We start from the raw sequence: 21,536 nt of genomic DNA, 5'->3' as shown, positions 1-21,536 counted from the left end.
ATATGTAATGTCCCATGCACGAATCGTCAAATCTAAATTCCAAATTCTGATCTGAATCTTAAACATGAAACGTTACCAACCCAACTGCTTTTACCATTTAGAAATCGTTTGCAAATTCGTTCCATTTCTATCCTTCTCTTCCATATTGTTTGCTTTCTCATAAGATCAAACATCAAATTAAAATAAAATTAAAAAAAGAAAAAACAAGAAAGAGAGAATAGAAAGAAAAAGAGGTAAGGTAAAAAACCAAGAGAGGAACCAACATCAAATTATTTACCCTTTTCTCTTTTTTTCATCTTTTCCTCACTTTCTCACCTAGTACCCTACACCCCCACGTCCAATAAAGAATCAACCTTTCTCTCTCTCCTCTCTCTTTCTCTCTCCTCCCCTCTCCTTCTCTCTCCTCCATTGCTCTCCTCAAGTGTCATTTTCTCAAATATACTTCACACAAGAAACAACCATTCATCACTTCATATCTATTCTCATTTCTTCTTTCTCTCTCTTCTTTCTCTCTCTTCTTTCTCTCTCTAAACTTCCATCAAAATCCCAAAGAAAAGAGGAAAAAGAAGAAGAACCCACAAATCTCCTCTCAATTCCCTTCAAAACCCATATTCACACTTCTCCAACAAATCTCTAAATCTCGAGAAAAATACGAATCAAGAACGACGACGAAGACGAAGAAGGAGAAGAAGCAAGAACAAAACTTTATGCGTATGGAGCTATTCCCAGCACAGCCAGATTTATCCCTCCAAATTAGCCCTCCAAATACCAATAAACCCTCTTCTTCTTGGATAACAACACCTTCTCAAGAAGAAGTTGATTTGAGGTTTTGGAATAATCTAAGTTTGGAGTCCACTAAATCCACTCCCAAACACCCCCCTCCACCTCCGCCTCCTAATCATCATCTTCATCGTCATCGTCATCATCATCATACCTCCGCTCCCCTTTTCGAAACCCTAAACAAAACCCGACACCGACCCGCCATTTTCCACCACGATACGACATCGCTTCTCAACCCGCCACCACCGCCTCCCCCGCTCCCGTTTCCAGGATTCTTGCAACCCATTAGAGGAATTCCGGTGTACCATCAAACAATTAACCCCTCCGGCATCGGTGTCGATGGTGGCCGAGGCGTTACTCCCTCTACCGTCGACCACCGCCAGATTATGATGCGGTCGAGGTTCTTGTCTAGGTTTCCAGCCAAACGAAGCATGAGAGCCCCACGGATGAGATGGACATCAACTCTTCATGCTCGCTTCGTTCATGCCGTCGAACTTCTCGGCGGCCACGAAAGTACGACGACCCTCTAATTTCTTCCCCTTTTGTTCAAATTCGAAGTTGATGGGTTACGATAAATTTAATCATTTATTCATATTCTCGACACAATCAGGAGCCACACCGAAGTCGGTTCTCGAGCTTATGGATGTCAAAGATCTAACCTTAGCCCATGTCAAATCTCATTTACAGGTACATAACTCATAAATCTTTCAAAAAAAAATAAAAATTGCTCAAAAACACAATTTAGGGTTAAGTTTTGGTAAGAAAATAAGAATCCCAATGGTTTTGCATTGTTGTTACATCCTTAATTAATACAGACAGAAATCAAGGTTGTTTTTTTAAGAACATGTTTGGTTTTTTGTTTTTTTTTTTTTTTTTTTCAAATTCCAATGTTTTTTTCTTCTTTAAAAATGCTCTGCAAAATGGCTCAAATTCTTAGCTTTTATTTTTCTTCTAGATCTGATGGTTCTGCTTCTGCTTAGCTAACAAACAGCTTTTTGCTTGGGAGAATGAGCCATACCAACTATGAGTAAAATAAAATATAAATTAAATTAAATTAAATTAAAATTTTTAATTTTTTTTTATTAATTCATCTGAACACATGCACACAAGACAAGGTAGCTCAGAGAAGACTGTTCTCTTCGATGAATAAATGAGAGCAGCTGTTCAAATTTAATGTAAATTAAATGTTTTTTAAATCATTAAAATCTTCAAACATTTGAGATAATTGTCTGTGTTTTGTGAACAAAACATAGATTTGTTCTTGATTTCACTGTCTTTCTTTTTTTTTATTTTTTTGGAATTTTTGTTTAAATTATCCAATAAAAACTCATAATTTGATTTAAAATATATATATATTTATCTATTGCAGATGTACAGAACAGTGAAGACTACAGACAGAGCTGCAGCTTCTTCAGGTGTGTTTTTTTTTTTTTTTTAATTATATTTTTTTTTTCTTTTTAAATCGTTTTTTAAAGCGTTTTTATTGAATATTTTTATAGGCCAATCAGATTTATATGAAAATGCTTCATCTGGGGACACAAGCAATATTGAAGATATAATATTTGATATTCAAAAGCCAGCCATGGGAAGGCAAAATGAGAGCTTAGTTCATCAAACAACAAGGCAAAACCCTCTTCAAGACAAGGATTATCATGCCCTTTGGAGCAATTCTTCAAGGTGATAATTCAATTCTTGTGCCTTTTTTTTTCGTTTTCCTGACACGATTATGAGAAGATTCGAACCTAGGAAATACGAAAGACGTTAAATCGTAATTTATGAGATCCTACATCGGTTTGGGAGGAGAACGAAGGATTCTTTATAAGGGTATGAAAACCTCTCATTAGCATACGCGTTTTAAAAACCTTGAAAGGAAGCTCGAAAGGGACAGCCCAAAGAGGACAATATCTGCTAGCTAGCGGTAAACTTGGGTTGTTACATAATCTATCTGATATCTTAAGTTTAATGGGTTACTGCAAACTTACTTACCGTAATTCATTAAACTTAGGAAGTAAGAAAGACGTTAAATCATAATATGTGAGATCCCACACCGACTGGGGAGAAGAACGAAGCATTATTTATAAGAGTGTGAAAATCTCTCCCCTAGCATACACGTTTTAGAAACCTTGAGGGGAATCCGAAGGGGACAGCTCAAAGAGAACAATATCTGCTGAGGGTGAACTTGAGCGGTTACATAATCTTTCTGATATCTTAAGCTTAATGTGTTACGGTAAACTTAGGTATGTCAAAATGATTTTAAATGGGTTGGGGAGAAGAACGCAACATTCTTTATAAGGGTGTGGAAACCTCTCCCTAACAGATGCGTTTTCAAAACCTTGAGGGAAAGCCTAAAGAAGACATTATCTGTGAGTGGTGAGCTAGATAATCTATCTGAAATCTTAAGCTTAATAGGTTACGGTAAACTTAGTTAGGTCAAAATTACTTTCAATGGGTTCGAACAAGAACGGATCGACCAGCTCAAGAACTTAAATCGACCGATAATGATGAGGCAATTATGAGCATAGTCTCTTAAAATGGATGAAAAGGATGTAAAAAGAAAGCACACGAACTCCCTAATCCCAAGAGAGAGAGGGAGAAATCTCCATGTTTTGGATTTTGTGGGGCTCAAATATGGAGACTTTATTCAAATGGGACCTGCAATAAGAAACTTAGTGTCAAAGCTAAGCCCTTTTGATGGACCCATTAGTGGAAATTTTGGTGCCTAAAAACAAAGCTTTTTTTTCTTTGTTCTTTTGAATATGGAGTTTGCAAATTCCTCGTAGTTTGTGGGTTTAGTAATGGGTTATCACATGGGGTTGGTGTTGCTTTTTTATCAATCAAAAGCACCAAATGCAAAGTGAAAAAAGATTTGTAGCTTTCTTTTTCCTTCACTTTTCTTGCTTTGCATGCTCTAATTTGAAAATTATGCTCCCTTTGTTTCTTTGTTTATGTTAATAGGGAAGCTTGGTTGCATGGTTTGCCAAACGATTCTTCTCGGGACCTTTCTTCGTCCCTCGAGGTACTCTATTTTATCTCCCCTGTCTTTCGATATGATATATTGTAGGAGATAAAGTTTGATCTTGCGTTATTGAAAAATCTTAAGTAAAACTCTGATCTTATTCGATATTATCTTAACCTGAGTTATTACGTTATTCAAGTATCTGAAGTAGAACCCTGATCTTATTCGATATTATTCTTAGTTCGAGTTATTACGTTATTAAAGAATCTGACGTAGAACCCTGATCTTATTTGATATTATTCTTAGCCCGAGCTATTACGTTATTGAAGAATTTGGAGTAGAACCCTAATCTTATTTGATATTATTCTTAGCTCAAGTTATTACATTGTTGAAGAATTTGCAGTAGAACCCTGATCCCTGATCTTATTTGATATTATTCTTAGCCCGAGTTATTACGTTTTTGAAGAATTTGAAGTAGAAACCTGATCTTATTCAATGTTATTCTTAGCTCGAGTTATTACGTTATTGAAGAATCTGAAGTAGAACCCTGATCTTATTCGATATTATTCTTAGTTTGAGTCATTACGTTATTGAAGAATCTAATGTAAAACCCTGATCTTATTTGATATATTCTTAGCCTGAGTTATTACATTGTTGAAGAATCTGTAGTAGAACCCTGATCCCTGATCCCTGATCTTATTTAATATTATTCTTAGCCCGAGTTATTACGTTATTGAAGAATTTGGAGTAGAACCCTGATCTTATTCAATGTTACTCTTAGCCCGAGTTATTATGTTATTGAAGAATTTGAAGTAGAACCCTGATCTTATTCGATATCATTCTTAGTTCGAGTCATTACGTTATTGAAGAATCTGACGTAGAACCTTGATCTTATTTGATATTATTCTTTGCCCGAGTTATTACATTGTTGAAAAATTTGCAGTAGAATCCTGATCCCTGATCTTATTTGATATTATTCTTAGCCCGAGTTATTACGTTATTGAAGAATCTGGAGTAGAACCTTGATCTTATTCGATATTATTCTTAACCCGAGTTATTACATTATTGAAGAATCTGAAGAAGAACCCTAATCTTATTCGATATTATTCTTAGCTTGAGTTACTCGTTAGATTTTTGTTGTTTGAAGTGAAGTTACAAAGCCTGTTTGGATTGACTTACTATGTATTTGAAGCGTAATCAAATTTTCTTAATTGATTCACAGAATGATACGGATCCGAAGTGCTCAAACAACGAGAGACTATCGGAAAGAAGCTCATCGTCGGATGATTGTGGAGGGACAAACTCTCATAAGCCAAATTTAGAATTCACATTAGGAAGGCCAATTTGATGAACAGAAACAAAGAGATTGGTTAGTTTTCTACTCATTTTGAGATATGATTATATCTTAGAACAGAAATTGAAGTGTAAGAAAAGAAAGCTAAAGAAAAGCAGCTCCTAATTTCTATCAACCTTTGAGCTCCCAAATCAAAATATATAAATCTAATTCATTTTTGTTTGTTTTTGCACTCATATGATCTAATCGGGTTGGGTCGGGATGATTTTTTAAGCCCACCGATAGCAGATATTGTCCGTTTTGGCCCGTTACGTATTGCTGTCAACCTTATAGTTTTAAAATGTTTTTGTTAGGGAAAGGTTTTCACACCCTAATAAGGAATGTTTCGTTCTCCTGGCTAATCGATGTGGGGTTTCACTCAAACAGTTTAAAAAGTTATTTGAAACGGGCTCGTGCTTGGGCTCGGAGGGACAAAATTGTAAATTTGGTAGGCCACATGGATTAGAAAAAAAGGAAAAAGGAGAGGGTAGAGAGAATATAAACAAAAAGATTGAAAAAGAAAGTGAATTAGAAGAAAAGATAGCAAAATGACAAAAGTTGGGGTACCAAAAGGAGAATTTGGAGTTGCTTTTAATACCCATTTTGCAGATTTTTATACCCATTAATCTAATTTTTCAAAACAAAGCTTTCAAATTAAGTCCCAATTAGAATCAATTACTTTTTTTTTTTTTTTTTTTTTTTTGTTCTTTATTAGCTTTAGCACTTTGGAAATGGTGCTTCCCACCCATGCATGAATTTCTTGTTTTTTTTTGTCAAAAAAAAAAAAAATTATAAAAAATTGAGCATGATTGATGTTCCTATGAGTTTAAGATGTTTTTTTTTTTAATAAAAAAAAACATGTTTTTGTTCGTTTCTCTGTTTGCGTTATTTTTGGAATGATCTACTAGTGAAAGGTTTCCACGCAGTTGTAAGGGATGTTTCGTTCTCCTCTCCAACTAAAAAATTATTTCATTTTTTAAATAATTGTGACTCTAATCTTAAATTTTTAAAAAGATTTGTTTCATTAAAAACAATACTAAAATTTGAATCATCGTCAGCTAGCTCATCTTACCGACATTTTTCTTTATTAAACATATATATATGGCTCGAGGGCGGTTAAGGAAGGCAATAAGGGCCGACCAAGGAGGACAACGAAAGGCATTTCTCGTCTCCTAAGCCAGGTGGTACTCGTGTGGAGGTGTGTCATGACGAAACAAGGAAATGATAGGTCGCAAAAACGAGAAATGAAAGCGTGACCGAGCCCTACGCCTAGCATATTATTGAACTTGAGTTAGAAATCTAGCTTTTGAAGATAGTGGATCACTCCGGTATTCTCTTGCATCCCCTACGTATCTAACGGCTCCGACATTTTCTTGCATCCCTACAACTTGGTTAGGTTACCTCGAGCGCTTTTCAGAATATTTTGTCCACACTTACATGCATCATAGAAAAATTCTCACGAGATCACCCATCATAGAATTGTTTCAAAGAAAGCCAGATTAACTATGTAGTTTTTATGATTGAACCACCGAAAAGAAAGGTGCACCTTATTGGTATACGTTTTAATTTTCAATTCTTTTAAGTTTAAGGTGCACCTCATTCAGATGTGGTCTCGGTTCATTCATATATCTTTTCTTCACTCGGGTGTCTCACTTATCTTTTCTTCCCCAGGAAATCTATCCGTCACGAACTCTCTCCCTATAATCTCCACTCCAAGACCTGATGAACACAATTATTTGTGAGAAACACCCGTACTCTTTATTAAGACAAAATGAGAAGTGATTACAAGACACTATCTAGAAACTACTACACTCTATTGTGTTCGAGATTTCTTGGGATGAAAACCTTGACTGTGTGGAGGGGTATTTACACGAGAAACTAAACAATTTATTCCTAAAATAACTAAATCATGTTCCCGAAATATATAGACAATGCGCTCGTACAATTATTGAGTTTAATTCTATTAGGTCAGTAATTATATTTTAACAATCCCCATTGAAATAAATGGAGAATTTCGCCCGGATGAAAAATGAAATAGATGGCGAGGATGGAGACAGAAAAGGCACCGCCCGGTGAACATGTCTAGGTAAGAGCGTTTTTTGCTACTCCATTAGTGACGAGTCCCGAGAGGAGAATGAAGCATATGAACTAATAGTATTAAGAATTAAAACATAGATTTAATGGTCTAATCTCTTCTTAATCATATGATGACTAATTCTCCTCTAATCTTACCCGCCTGTGATGTCAACGTCAAAGTAAATGATAAAAGGCCATGTTTCTTTGTACCATATTTTGATGGGAAATTTGTCAGCAAGCTGTACACAAAAGTCAAATACAGGATAATTCAATAAAACTACTTCACGCGCTATGGATTTGTATGGTTTCACCGACGCTGTAAGAAACAATTACCCAACCAATACATGAGAGCGTTGTTAACACGCGCTTAGCTTAGAGACTAACAAATTATGAGCTCTCTCTATTTTTTATTTTGCTCATCAATTATTGAAATTTTAATAATATTATTAAACTATAAAATAAAATTAAAATATTCTGATGTTACATAGAGACGGTTGATATTTTGTTTTTAAAATTGTGAGATCTTACTTCGATTGCATAGCCGAATGAAACATTTCTGATAAAGGTGTAGAAACTTCTCTCCGGCATACGCGTTTTAAAACTGTGAGGCTAGCGGTGATATGTAATAGGCAAACCAAACAATATCTACTGGCGATGGTTTAGATTGTTACAAAAATACTTGTGTTTGCGTTGGGTAGGTGTTGGCGGGCATGATGTGCGCGCAAGGGTGAGAGGGGCATTGGTGTGGCGCAGGGCTTAGCGCATGCACTCAAGGTCATGTAGGGCGCACGTGCACGACGACAAGCAGGGCACCTAGGCAAGATTGGCAAGTAGGACCAGCATTGGCGCATGCTCGAGGACCAACAATGGCGTCCATGAACTTGCCTTGGCCATAGGCCTTAGTATGCACACGAGCGCTCAGGCCATGCTCCCACCCATGCATCATTCTCATTAGCACCCAAACCCACACTAACCCAACACGTGACCTAAAACAAAAATTGAGATCTAAAATGTGTGGACGCCTTTTCTTCTCCAAGAACACCTTTGGAAGGTATAAAAACGGCAAGGGTAATATTGTAATTTTTGAAAAATACACGGTTTTAAACAAATTAATTTTGATTTTTTTTTTCTTTTTACACATTTAATACCCTAAATAAACTAGGGTACTTGTTTTATTTGTCTTGCCACTGATCTCAGATGCTGAGCATCTGAATTGTCCTTATTGGTCCAAAAAAAAAAAAAAAAAGAACAAAAATGCTTATTTTCAACACAAAGAAGGGTTTAAATAACTCATGGTACATGGTCATTCAATTACAATCAAGATGTCTCTTCATCCCTCGAACGATGCCTCGAACGATGCCCAGTATATGTCATAATTGTACTCTTGCAGTAGCGGGATAGCAATTGTCTGGTATTTGTTCTAATCCAGAGAACAAGTTAGTCGTGAAAAATTCGAACTTCGTGGACAACGTCAGAGTATACTTGAAGCTCGAGTCATGTTTGAGAGAAATGTTTTGAAAAACGTGAACGAAGAAATACGTTGAAGACAATTTGAAAGAAAACAATGTTATAAGCTAAAAGCGCTTAGGCAATAACGACTTTAATAGCATATAACCTGGGTAGGAAGAGGCGATGACTAGTCATATTCGTTTATAATATATTTTTAGACATTTTAGCTTTGATAGGTGTAGACATAATTTTGGTGACCGATTATATTTTCGTATGAATAAATAATAACAATATTTTTCATTTTAAGCATTAAAAAAAAAAAAAAACAGATATTTAAATTTAGTCCTATACTTTAATAAATGTCAAATTAGTTCATATATTTTGAATAAATTTTAAATTTAATATTTTAAATTATTTGTTATCAAAATTGATTACATAATAATAATAATTTTAAGCAAAAGACTACTTTTAAATATTTTAAAATTTTACAAAGGAAATATTAACCAAGATTCTTTTATTACAGAAAAGTCAAAAAAAAAAAAAAAAAAAAACTAATAATAAATATTATAATTCAGACGAATAAAATTCAAAATAGAGATCCCTTAACCAAACTTTTAAAAATTTCACTAATAACTTTGAATTAAAAAAAATTAAAAATATCCTTAAACTTTCCAATAGGTTAAAAAATACCCTTTATCATTAATTTCTAGATGAAAATCGTTAATACTTTGTCTAAAAAATGTTCGTTCAAAAAACAACTTTATAAAATATTTAAAAATTACCCTTAAATTTTTAAAAATTTAACTAACTTTATAAAAAAAAAAAAAATTTAAAAATATATTTCAAAAAGTTTAAAACGGATGCGTTTCAAAAATACTGATGAACTTTTAAAGGTAATATTAAAAAGTTCAGAAATAATATACCGATAGTAAAAAAAGAAATTAATTTTTTTTTCTTTAAAATTTTATAAATATATTTTAAACAGACTATCAATAAATGCATTTATGAAGTTAAAAGTGTTAATAAATAAAATGATACTTTTATTAATACAAATATATATATATATAAAAATTAAAAATAAAAATATATTAAAGAAAGAAAGGAATAGGAGAGAGGAGAGAGGAGAGAGAAAGTAGGGCAATATAATTTGAAAATGATTAGGTTTATGATTTAGTTTGGGCCCACATTCAGAGGAGATTGGGACCCCTAACCCTACACGTGTAGGGCCCTGTCCTCTTGCTTTTGATTGTTGACATTTTTTTTTTTCTTTATTTCCCAAGAAATAAATTAAATATTTTTATATTTTCAACAATATTTACACCCACGCACAGCCTTGAATTGAATTTATCGAGATCCATGTTTTTGCTTTTCTATTATTTTTACTGTTTTACATGCAGTCACTTTTTTTCTTTTTCTTTTTTTCTCTTTTTTGTTTTGAATTGGTTGGCATCGAGTTTTGGAAGTTTTGGACTTGTTTGACATTGGTCGGGAAGAAAATACAAAACTATATTTACTTTTTTTTAGTAAAAGATCAGAAATGATTCGACAATAAAATCAACTCACGAGAAAAAATAAATACTTACTCAATCAACTCAAATCTAATTAACCAAAAAAAAAAACTAACAAATACGGAAGCCTTTTTAATTCCAGAAACTAAATAAACCCGATATCCCAAAACCCCAAATGAAAAATATAATGGTTAGATCTTATTTTAGCCTTGAATTTTCAGTTTCGTTTCATTTTGGATCCCAAATTTTTAAAATGTCTTTTGTTTTAGTTTCAAAATTAAAAAAAAAATAATAACTAGGTTTGTCCTCAAGTTTATTTTATTTAAAAAAATTAATATATATTTTTCATTATATTTATTAAAATATTAATGAAAATTTGATACTAGCATTAAAGAAAATAAATTAAGATAAAACTTTGTATATTAAAATAAACGCTTTGAAAGATTATAAACTAAATTAGCGTTTAAATATAAAATATATATATATATATATGTATTTAAAAAGTTTTGCAGTCCAAAATAAAAACAAATTTGAAAGTCCACAAAATAAAATGAAATTTAAAATTAAAATGTGATATACAATATAATAAATTAAAAGAAAATTCAATATATACCATAAAATTTATAAGTAATAAAATATTATCTCAAAACAAAATCTCTTCTATTGTTAATAATTAACATTAATAATATTAATCAAATGAAAAAAGGGGTTTGGTTTGGGATAATAATTCTTGGAAAGTTAACAGTAAAAAGTAAATAAAATAAAGTGTGAATGGTGACGTGTGAAAGAAGGAAAAACAGTAAAAAAAAAAAAAAGAGAGATGGGGCCCACTGTCAGAGACGTTGAAAATTCAAAATAAAATATTTAAAAAAAAGGAGGCGCAAAAATCGAAGACGAAAAAGAAAATGATTTTGCCATCTATTGCTTTATGATTACTTTGCTTGCTTGCTGACCGTACGGGCAGTCCGGGCAGGAAGAGCCAAGAAAACGTTTGGTTTGACAGTGACTTTACCTCCTGTTCTTTACCCCCATAGTCCTCTCCTTGTCTGCCTCCCATTCAACCCAACCTCCTCCATCTTCTTTTTTATTTCTTTCGATAAAAAAACAAATATTCCATATCTTTAGGACTATATTGCAATTTCCTATTTCTTTGGACTAGACATAACTTCCCGATATTCTTGCATCTCTTAAGACATTATATTATTAACAAGAGAAGATATCTATTTGAACGTTACGCTGATACCTTTTCCTTTCATGTAGTATATATGATATGAGAATTTGAGCCTTTATCTTCAAAACAGAAGAGCTGAATTATGCTCATGTCGACAACGACACTATAATGCTTAATGACCTTTTTTATGTGAGAATATAATGTCATAGTTGTAGAGATAGAAATCACTTCTTGTGAACTCGTTGAAGATCATTCTGGTAAAGTCCATAGCCTATTAGAGGAAGTAGGTGCTCTATTGGAATTTGAGAATGATCGAGTGACTTTGAATCATTGGCCTGGATCTATACCAAACTTATACGGAAAAGGTACAACTATCTAATTTTTCTACTTTTAGATACTCAATTCAAACCTATTGGTAATACTACTCGGCATCAACACATTTGTATCCATTTTTCATCATATTGTGCAGGATCAGATATACCAAGACGAACTCATCTTATTTTTTCTAATTGATTCTATGATGATGGTCAAAATGGTTCGATTTCATAGGCCGAAAAGGTATAATAAAACACAGCAAGAAAAGTGAGAGTAGAAAAGGGGGGGGGGGGGAAATGGTGGGAAAGAGATGCTAAAAAAGAGAGGTGCAGATGGCGAAGTTTGAGGAAGGATAAATGAAAGTGGGACAAGAAAAGAAGTGGTGGGTGGGTGGGTGGGTAAGAAATGGGAATTCAAAAACATGAGGGGCCAAAAAAGAAAAAGAAAAAATAAAGATGTCAGATGTCAGAAACCTTCCTATGTAGAGGTGACAGAGACTCAGAGTTTTAAATTTACCTTTATCCTAAGCCTGTAATTGAATCATTCATTCATAATTACTTACTTTTTCATGGGCATTGGCTGATGGGCCTCCTGATGTGACTTTTCCTTCCACGTGTTACCTGTTTACACCCACACACATTTTGACAGAGAAAGAATTCTGTCAATTCAAAACTCAATTATTTGCTACCTTTTCCCCCTTTTAATCAACGGTAATGGAGAAATTTAAGCTGAACCAGATTATATCTCATGAATCAATAGGAATTTAATAGATGCAGAATAGAAAGGGTAAGTTTAAAGACAGGATAGACATTTATAGATACCGTATCGGATAGCGGGTGTATATATATCAACCTCTGACACGCGGGCTAGGACGCAGTATTGGCACACCCGTGATGCCTGGTACTGTCCTTGAAAACCCCATTTCAAAGAAAGTCTCTCAAGATACTCGTCTCGACACGCTTGCCCTCACTATGACATATGCATGTGCCACAGAGTGACTCGCTTAGGCCATAGAGGCCAAGATTAGGCATGGTATCAACTCTCCACCACTCTTGGATCCTCTGACTTAACCGAGCTACCCGATACAAATATGGCTATAATATCTAAAATGGAAAGCACTAGTTATGGCAAGAACATAATGGGTACAATTAATCGGACAATAAACAGAACCTTCTCAGCTCTCATTCAATTTTGCCTTAATTGTACGGTTTTATGGCATATAATACTAATGAATCATTTAAAACTATGTTGAAAGTTGGTTGAAGAAAGCACTTAACCAAGTAGTGTTTTATCTGGAAAAAAAACAATGCTTCACTCAAAAGATACTGAGATCTCTCAGATGTAATTGCAAAACTCACTTTTAATGGAAAAGGGGAACTACTTTTAGTTCTTTTAGGTAACCAAACACAGAGGAAAGGGGAGTGGTAATTCTAAAAGAAGGAAGATGAAAGCTACCCTTTTGTCTCTTTCCTTTAGGCTTCTGGAGAAGGGTTCCCTAACTCTCAAATAATTCAGAACAAACTAAGCCTTTGAGTGGTGGCTGTTTTAGGGCAATGCCAAAGTTTGCTGGGTTCATTTGTGGCTCATAGCTAGTAATCCAGAAATGCATAATTTTTTCAAGTAAAGTGCCTTGATCCATATGTTGTTACCATCTAGACAAAATTTGGTTGGTTTAGAGTAGGTAGGCTCCTCTTCAATTCTTATCACTAAATTCTCAACTTTAGCACAACTTGTGATAAAAATGAAACAAAAAGGCTGCCTCTCCTATTTTGTCTTTCAATTCCCCCCTCCATACTCCATAGCACTAGGAATATGACATGAAATTCTTCAATTTTCAAGGCTCTAACCAACTAGTTTGTTTGACATTGATAGTGAAAGGTCATAAATGAAACTATGTCATGTTTCATGTAGGGGTATATATGGAAAAAGAAAACTGAGAATTTCATACCTACAATAAACTTCCAACTACGCCCAAATGGATCCAAAAATTTGTGTTCAATCTGCACTTGCAGAATAGAAGTATGCAAGAAGAATACGAATACTTGAAGCATCTTACCATGCCCGAATTGTTCCAAGAATATACGTTCATTCTGTTTCTACAAAATAGAAATATGCAACAAGAAATCAACTTTTGAGTAAAATATTCAGATAAAAACGAGGGGTAAAAGAGGTGAGATAATAAAGGAAAGTAAATTGAAAAGTTATGACAGGTCGGCTTTTTCCAATTGACCTTTAAAGTTCAAATAATGCCTTTTCTTTATCAAACCCACTGAGCAGAACTAGAAGGGGTCTGATAACTCAAGGACGTTGACCTAGCAGAGCCAAATATATACATAACATGTTGTGAATAGTAATGGTTTCGTACTAGAGGAAAAAGAAAAATAAACCACTTGCAAGTTTTACCTGCAAAAAGTTCGCACAGTTTCCAATTCACTCGCAACAACGACAAATGGATTAAAAGGGTAAAAGAGTGGAGAATTCTCAAGCACACCAGACTATATACTTGAACCAGTGAGTCAATCAGCCAAACAGTTAGATAAAAGACATTGACACCAATCAAAATCATCCTTGAAAATGAACCGAGATCTAAACCTACTTGTGCGAATTTCTTTAAGAAGTCCTAGTCTCAATTTTCAGATCCTATGTGAAAGTTGAACAAGATTTTACCATTTACATGGACTACTGAAGAATGGAAGAATGGAAGAAAGCTAAGAAATATATGTTAATATAGTATAGCAAATTGTGGATAGATAAGAAAGAAGTCAGAAAATTGTAGTGCAAAAGGTAATATAAGAATGGACGCAATTGTCTGAGTGTATTAAATAAGCAATTAACTGAGAAGTGTACATAAGAAATAGTGACCATCTCACAAAGCTTATGTCGTGATGTCACAAATCGGATCGACAAATTCTAAGGCAAAATAACAGTAAGACGCCATGTACATTAGTAACCCCCATGACGAAAAGCACCTAAATACACTCTTACCAACAGCCTCAACATTCTTTCTCCTCCTTAGGAACTTTGAAAGCACATGGAGACTTCGGAGGTAGCTGAAACAAGAAAAGACTACTTAACAAGTTGCATGTAACAGAAACAGCTACCATCGTCCATGCTAAGATCCATATAGAAATGTTACTTGGTCAGGAAAGGAGAGTACAGTACACTTTGATTAAAGGTTAAAAACGAAAAACATGTTTATATTTAACAACCAACATGTAGTGGCCCGATTGATAACAGTAGTAATATTTTATTCTGTTTGCAAAGATCATGCTTGGTATATTTCCAATCCTTTTAATCAAACAAATAGCCTTTCACCCGGAAAAGAAAATTGTAAATTATAATGTTGACAGCTGCACATGATCCATATCCAAATGCTAGTCTTTCGCATAGCAACGAAACGACTCTACATCATACAAGAACTGAACAATAGTGATCACACATAAAACACACCTTGCACTGGAGACTCGTTAGCATAGATCTCAGTAACGGATCCCCAACAATGGACCTCAAACGTCTTATGAATTCATCCCTACTGATCTTCTTTTCCTAATATATTAGGGAATATCAAGATTATCCACTAAACAAATCAAATAACAGGAAAGCACTTATAGACACATTCACTTACTCTAAATAAGCAATAATGACCCTTCACCAATTTCATGTCGTTAAGAGAGACTTCTTTTGAAATGGCATTAAACAACATTGAAAAAGGCATCCAGGGAGACTTCGGAGTCTTCAGGGAGCTAGATCCATGGTCATGCTTTTCTGTGCACCTCTTTTCAGGAACTGGCGAAGACACACAATCCTCCACCTAAAAGTAAATGGATTCCCTTAATATTAAGATGAAAGGAAAAAGAAGTCTAGCTTTAATAACTTGAGCGTCCCAAACTTTCTTTTCTATTGACGATTTCTTTGAACTCTTTTGCAAAACTCTCTTCTTTATGGTGGAAAAAAACACTTCATATTGATCCAGAAGAAAATTATCATGTTTGCAAAAACAGCATAAACCTCTATTAGGCAATTTGCAGAAAAAGGGGTGAGCATCAAAATAACAATGACGCTTTGCAAATAAAATTTTTCTTCCCAATTCCCATCCTTCCCCTTAAGAGTTATTTGATTCATCCCCGTCCATACTCCCTAAAGCTTTTGTTTCATAAACTAAAAGAACTTTTGCATTTCTTCTAAAACCTGATTGCATAAAGGCTCCAAGTTTATGAACTGTCCCATCGAAAACCCAACAGCATCCAAAGGTCAGAAAAAGAGTATGCGCTCACAGAATTAACCATAAGGGCATCCATGAAACAAGATTGTTTCCTTGGTCTTCCTAAAAAGAAACCCAGTAATCTGGTTTGCCCAGGATGCTATGTAATGTGCCAATTGAATAGTTACAGAGAAATGTACGATAATCAAAGGAAAAAGTAATTTGGCAAGTGAAGCCTGCACCTAGGAGTTAGAACGTTGCGGTTAATGAATCTTCAAAGGCAGATCACCCAACTATTGAAGTAGGTAAGTAGGAAATAAAGCTGATTCCAGAAAGTCATCAACCCAAGAATTGTGAATGCAAACAATGATAAAGGTGGTCAGGTCAGGGAGGAAATGAAAACAAATTAGCTCAACTATACATGGGAACAAAGGCTTTGGCGGGCCGAGATGGAAGGCAACCTTAGGAAATCTATGCTGGCCCAAAATTAAGCTCAGCTCATATTGAATAAATAACAGCTTTCATAATCATAACTCATAGGTTCACAAGTCCACCTAACAAGAGTGGCAAGAGATGGCTTACTGATTCAATCGAAGAGCAATTTAACTGCAACTGGTCCTGGAGCCCTTCAGAATCAATTCCAAGAAAACGGATTAGAATACCAACTTAGATCTCCACAAGTCCCCCCCCACACACACACAAAAGGCGGGGAGAGAGTGAGGGAAAATAAATAAATATTTAAATAATAAAAAATATCACATCATTCATGAATCCTGACCAGTTCCAACTATTCTACAAGATACATGCGCCATGCAAGATTCAAAAAAACGTTATGATCCCATAAACAAGAAATGAGCAATAGCAACCAAAAGAGAACTTACCACATTCAGGAGGGCTAGATGATATCTTGAAACTGACAACATACTCCGGGAAAATGTGGCTTTTCATATTCATATTCCAAACAAAATATTGACTTGGATTATGAAGGTCATCTACTCCACTGTCAAAGTTTACAGAACTGGGATGATATGGTACACATCCAGGAGTGACAACTTCCACATTTCCCAATATGACATGACAGAATGCTATGTATCTAACCCCCTTTTCATCATCGTTGCAGTAGCTTGCACTAAACCAGTGCAGAAGTTAATCTCCAGGAATAATAAAGAACAAAAGAGTTATCCATACAGCTAAAGCTAAAAATAACATAGTGCAGTTGTTTATATACTGTTTCAGTATTGCCATGACCGTAATGTGATTCTTTGTCAGGATCATATGGTGCAAAAAGAGAATGGAAGAGGAGGTGATTTTCTTTAGCATAAGGCGTGGGTTTTTAAACACCAGAAAATCACAACCAGCATTAGTATTTGTTGCAAGGGTTGAGAGGTCCATAAAGCTCATAAAAACATGAAAACATATATTATAATATGGAAACTATTAGCCTATTATCTCATCATACAATAAACCGCCATTAATTTCCATATACTATTTGACTGAAGGAAGATGAAATATATACCTAAGATTTGCGCAGCTTGAAAGGTGAACACCAGATGTGGCTGTAAGCTTCGGCTCAAAATGACCTACCCCATGTAGCATGCTACCAGCTAGCCAACCATACTGAACATTGGCATTCCCACGACTCTTCTTGGTTATCTCTATTTGTTTCTTAAACAGATCCAGTCTATCCTGCATTAAATGACTAGACCAGCGTTTGACCTCAAGTATTTCAATGTTCTTAATAGATTCCATGCTCATTAAGAACATATTTTTTACATCATCCAAACCCACAGTTGAATGAATTATTTCATTTTGAGGCGTCACATAACAATCAATCTCTTTTATTCCTCCAACAGCCTCCTGCATTTGAGCAACTGGTTTCTGACTAATAGTTTCACTGTCTTCCCAATCCTCAGCAATATCAAAAGTTTTTCCTTTGATATTAGATATCTTAGCATCTCTATTTGACTCTTCAATATAGCCTTCTGATTGAGAACTATTTGCTTCAGTTATTCCAATTTCAAGGTGCAAATTGATCTCTCTCATTCCTGTATGGTCTGGTAATGCCACAGTAGAAGCATCTTCCAGCTCATACTGGTGGAACGGATGCATCACACTGTCACCCGAATAAAATTCTGGAAAGAAACATTGACCATTGTCATCAATCCAGGCAATGTGCTGCTGAATAGCTGTTTTCAGTTCCACTTGGATCATATACAAAGCATCTAGCAGCAAATGGCGGCCATTCAATTCCACTTCAATTGCCGCATTTTTAATCTGAAACTGTTCCCTAATCAACTTCACAGTTATCTGAGGGTAATCTACCCAATCCCCATCTTCGTGATATAAAAACCTCTTGGGAAGTCCACTTCTGCTAAAATTTTTATAGTTTCTAAGAAAAGATCTCCTTGAGTTTGGCCCACGACTGACTTCACAGTCATCAAGTCTCTTGCACTTGGCATGTCTATTCCTAGACGAGGTCAACTTGGACAAAAATGCTTCGTAGCCAGCTCCAACATGTGTCGTGCCTTGATTTGCCCTTTTCCTCTTCAAACCCACAGTAATCTTTTGGCCATTATGCTGAACCCTAGTTAACTCTGTTTCCATATTCATCTACAATAAACAATCCTTATCTACAAACTAAATCCTAGAATATTTACAAATCTACTCTCCAATATTAAGGGATTAGATAAGCCATGCAGCAATTGAGAAAATTCATAAACCCTGCAAAACAGATTTAGTTGTTAAACTTCCAATTTATTAACTTACAGATTCTTGTTATTAGTCAGAAAAATTACAATTATGCTCCAATGATGAGCATCAATATCTTGTAGAAAATTACTTGGCACATTCAAGAGCTACCTATAAATAATTTGTGGGAGAATAACAAATGACTAGCAAAAGAAAATATAAAATCAGATTACAGAACTAATGTACATATTTTAATGCGACACATATAGTCTACAGATGATATCATTGATATAATTCCTAATGTTACTCAAGTTAATTTTCTGTATTAGAGGAGTGCATAGTAAAATAAAATTAACGCAGAAATAGAAACTCTTCAATTTACAACTTTTCTGCATCCTGTAAGAGGCAAGAAAGATCTCATTTTTAACATTTCTTTGAGAAGACCAGAGGAATAGGGAAAAACTGAAAGAGGAGCATGCAGAGTAGCCAAAAAGTGTACAAAATAGTCCCATACTTGACAAGAGTAACAGAAAGTAGCGGATAATGTTTATAAAAACATACTGAATAGAAAACACGAAAACAATCTTTCATCATATCAAACATTCTTCCCAGGATTCAAGATCCAGCCTTCCACAGATCTTACAAAATTGGACAATGGAGTGCCATCTGTCCAATCTAAATATGATTCCGAAACAAAAAGAAGATCCACTGCTTCAAGTTAATAGTTTGGACAATAGGTTAAAAAAAACTTCTCTACACCACTTTCAAATTTGTATCAAGTAATAAGTCATCACAATTCATACGCAATTAACAAGTTACACAAGACAAGGTTAAGTACAAAGAAGTACCGGAGATAAGAAGCAAAAAGATCTCTTTTCCTTTGGGGTGAAATCTTTCCTTTGGAATTATGCTTAAGAAACATTAGCGACAGAAGGAATCTCCCATTGTTATGCTTCACTTAATTGTTGCTCCATTTGTCATGGAAGTTCATAATCTCAAGATCACTGCATCATATATTGCTCTCACCTCAAGTTTTATGGTGTCGGTCCTTCGAACACCCTTAATGTTCATTAGTGTGCTCCCCCTTTCCATCCTCCAAGGCTTGGAATTGCTAGGCCACTATCTCCCACAAAACCAGAAGGTCTTATCGACTAAAAGTTTTCTTAACTCACTTGGATTAAAAAAGTTTTCTTAATTCATTCTAGGACTTTGGTGCTCTCTATATTTCTTTTTTGTAAATATTTTGCTTTTTTATTATCACCACTGGGAGAATCTTTTGTAACCCAATTGGTTTGGTTAAGGCGATGTCTCTTCAACCTGTTTTCTTTCGCAGTATTCCTTCCTCATAAAAGTCAAAGTCTGGTAGTTTCCTATTATTAGAAACGAAAACCAAAAAAAAGTAACAAACTAATCTAGTTTACTATGTGACACCAATGTGTTTGAATGTAACTTGAAGAAGGCAGAAGTAAATAAAATGATCATACGACTAACAATAAGGAATCTGTCAAACTAAATGCCCACATAAAGAACGAACTGCAAAGGAAGAATCAAATTTTAAGGAACAAGACGACGAAGAAGAACAACAACAACCATCATCAATTAGTTCTACTTTAAGTAGCATAATGGATTCAAGTTTTTGATCTAAACAAAATGATAATAATTATATAAAAATCAAAACTTAAAATAAAGGTTAACGGACAACCCAGGACTACAGTTAATTTTCATGGCTTCCCATTGGGACTGTACTTATAAGCTTTATACGTTTTTAGCCTTAGAATGCTATCATCAACAAACCTTGTTTCGTATCATTTATCAAACAAAAGAAAAAGCGGGACAATAGCTTAAAACATAATTTTTCAAAACATTTCTAAACTACAATGGTCTGATCTGAAGTTAATAAAACAAGTTCCGAGCAGAAAATACCGTTGTCTGAAGTCAGCGGTCATCCTGTACAAGCCGCTCATTTTCCCCATTTTCTACAGCTACCAAATCAATTAAATTATTCCCCAAGCAGCTAGCATACCATTGAAATCCTTCTACAGAAAAGAAACCGGAAGCAATTAGAAGGGGGAAAATCATAAATCGGTTAAAAAAAAAACCTAAAATATTCCAACGAACAGAAACTTCTAATTCAGAAATCAAATTATCAAAGCACAAACGATCTTAAAGAAAACATAATACTTTTTTTCCAAACAGCAACCACATCATCAATCGGTTCCAAAACATCAAGATATCGAATACAGTACCCGATTTACACAAACACAATCCCGTAAACAGAAATTAACATATAAAATCGACAGAAGTACCTCAAAATCACAACCTAAACTATAAAAAAACATCCGGAAAAGATACGACCAAATAAAAAACGAGAAATCGGAAATTAAGAATGAAATCAAAAGCGAATTACATGAAATCTGAGAAGGAAACACACAGATCAACGATGAAGAAGACGAAAAAAGGGAATCTAGGTCTTCGGACGCCGATTCAGGGGTAGCAGCAACGAAAAGTGGAGCGTTGAGAAGATGGAGATGGAGATGAAACGACGGCGTTTGATTCTGTCTCGAGAAATGGAGGACTCGGCTGAGTCCGCTTTTCATTGCGACTTGAAAGCGACGTTTGCTTGGGGACGAAGTTTAAGAGAAACGGTGTCGTTTTGTGAGTACAGAGGAGGCCCACAAAATGGTTGCGTTTTTTTTTTTTTTTTCTTTTCTTTTCTTTATTTGTTTACTTAGCTCTTATCTAGAGACGGAGCCTTTATTTAAATATTCATGATTTTAACGTTTTATTTTTATTATTTTTTTAATAATTTAACAACCACTCGTCCAACAATTCAAACTTTTAACGACGATATAATCTTAATTAATTAGATTATTTTAAGCCGTTTAAAAAATAAAAAATTAATAGTTTTGCTCTTTCTCGGGAAAGATCGCCACCTGACAAAAAAATATCGGATATACGATAATCCTCGTTAGTGATCTTGATCATTTAACGAGCAGTTTATTTGGGAAGTAACATCGATATATTAATAGCAGGATAATTATATTACTCTTCGTACTAGA

The 21,536-nt window shown here is 34.5% G+C and overlaps 2 protein-coding genes across 3 annotated transcripts; one reads left to right on the top strand and one right to left on the bottom strand.

Annotated features, from left to right (window-relative positions):
• The first annotated feature begins 352 nt into the window (after positions 1-352).
• Positions 353-5,253, top strand: LOC111811344 (putative transcription factor KAN2). Its single transcript, XM_023698147.2, has 6 exons — positions 353-1,293; positions 1,391-1,467; positions 2,150-2,195; positions 2,280-2,457; positions 3,736-3,796; positions 4,959-5,253. The coding sequence occupies exons 1-6, from the start codon at positions 708-710 to the stop codon at positions 5,082-5,084; spliced, it is 1,074 nt and encodes a 357-aa protein (XP_023553915.1). The 5' UTR covers positions 353-707; the 3' UTR covers positions 5,085-5,253.
• Positions 5,254-14,376: 9,123 nt separating this feature from the next.
• On the bottom strand, positions 14,377-21,061 carry LOC111811343 (inactive poly [ADP-ribose] polymerase RCD1). Of its 2 annotated transcripts, none has more exons than XM_023698146.2 (8): positions 20,909-21,061; positions 20,401-20,513; positions 17,306-18,510; positions 16,671-16,918; positions 16,372-16,415; positions 15,214-15,399; positions 15,039-15,134; positions 14,377-14,638 (listed from the first exon to the last, which is right to left on the bottom strand). In XM_023698146.2, exons 3-8 carry the CDS (start codon positions 18,397-18,399, stop codon positions 14,582-14,584), a joined length of 1,725 nt encoding a protein of 574 aa, XP_023553914.2. In that variant the 5' UTR covers positions 18,400-18,510; positions 20,401-20,513; positions 20,909-21,061; the 3' UTR covers positions 14,377-14,581. The 2 variants fall into 2 exon arrangements, with proteins under 2 accessions (XP_023553914.2, XP_023553913.2); XM_023698145.2 differs by having other exon boundaries at positions 20,885-21,057.
• Positions 21,062-21,536: the final 475 nt, after the last annotated feature.

The sequence above is a fragment of the Cucurbita pepo genome, chromosome 15 (assembly GCF_057944985.1).
Source record: "Cucurbita pepo subsp. pepo isolate OVF chromosome 15, ASM5794498v1, whole genome shotgun sequence".
Taxonomy (NCBI): domain Eukaryota; kingdom Viridiplantae; phylum Streptophyta; class Magnoliopsida; order Cucurbitales; family Cucurbitaceae; genus Cucurbita; species Cucurbita pepo.
This window is presented reverse-complemented; position numbering and strand designations above follow the sequence as displayed.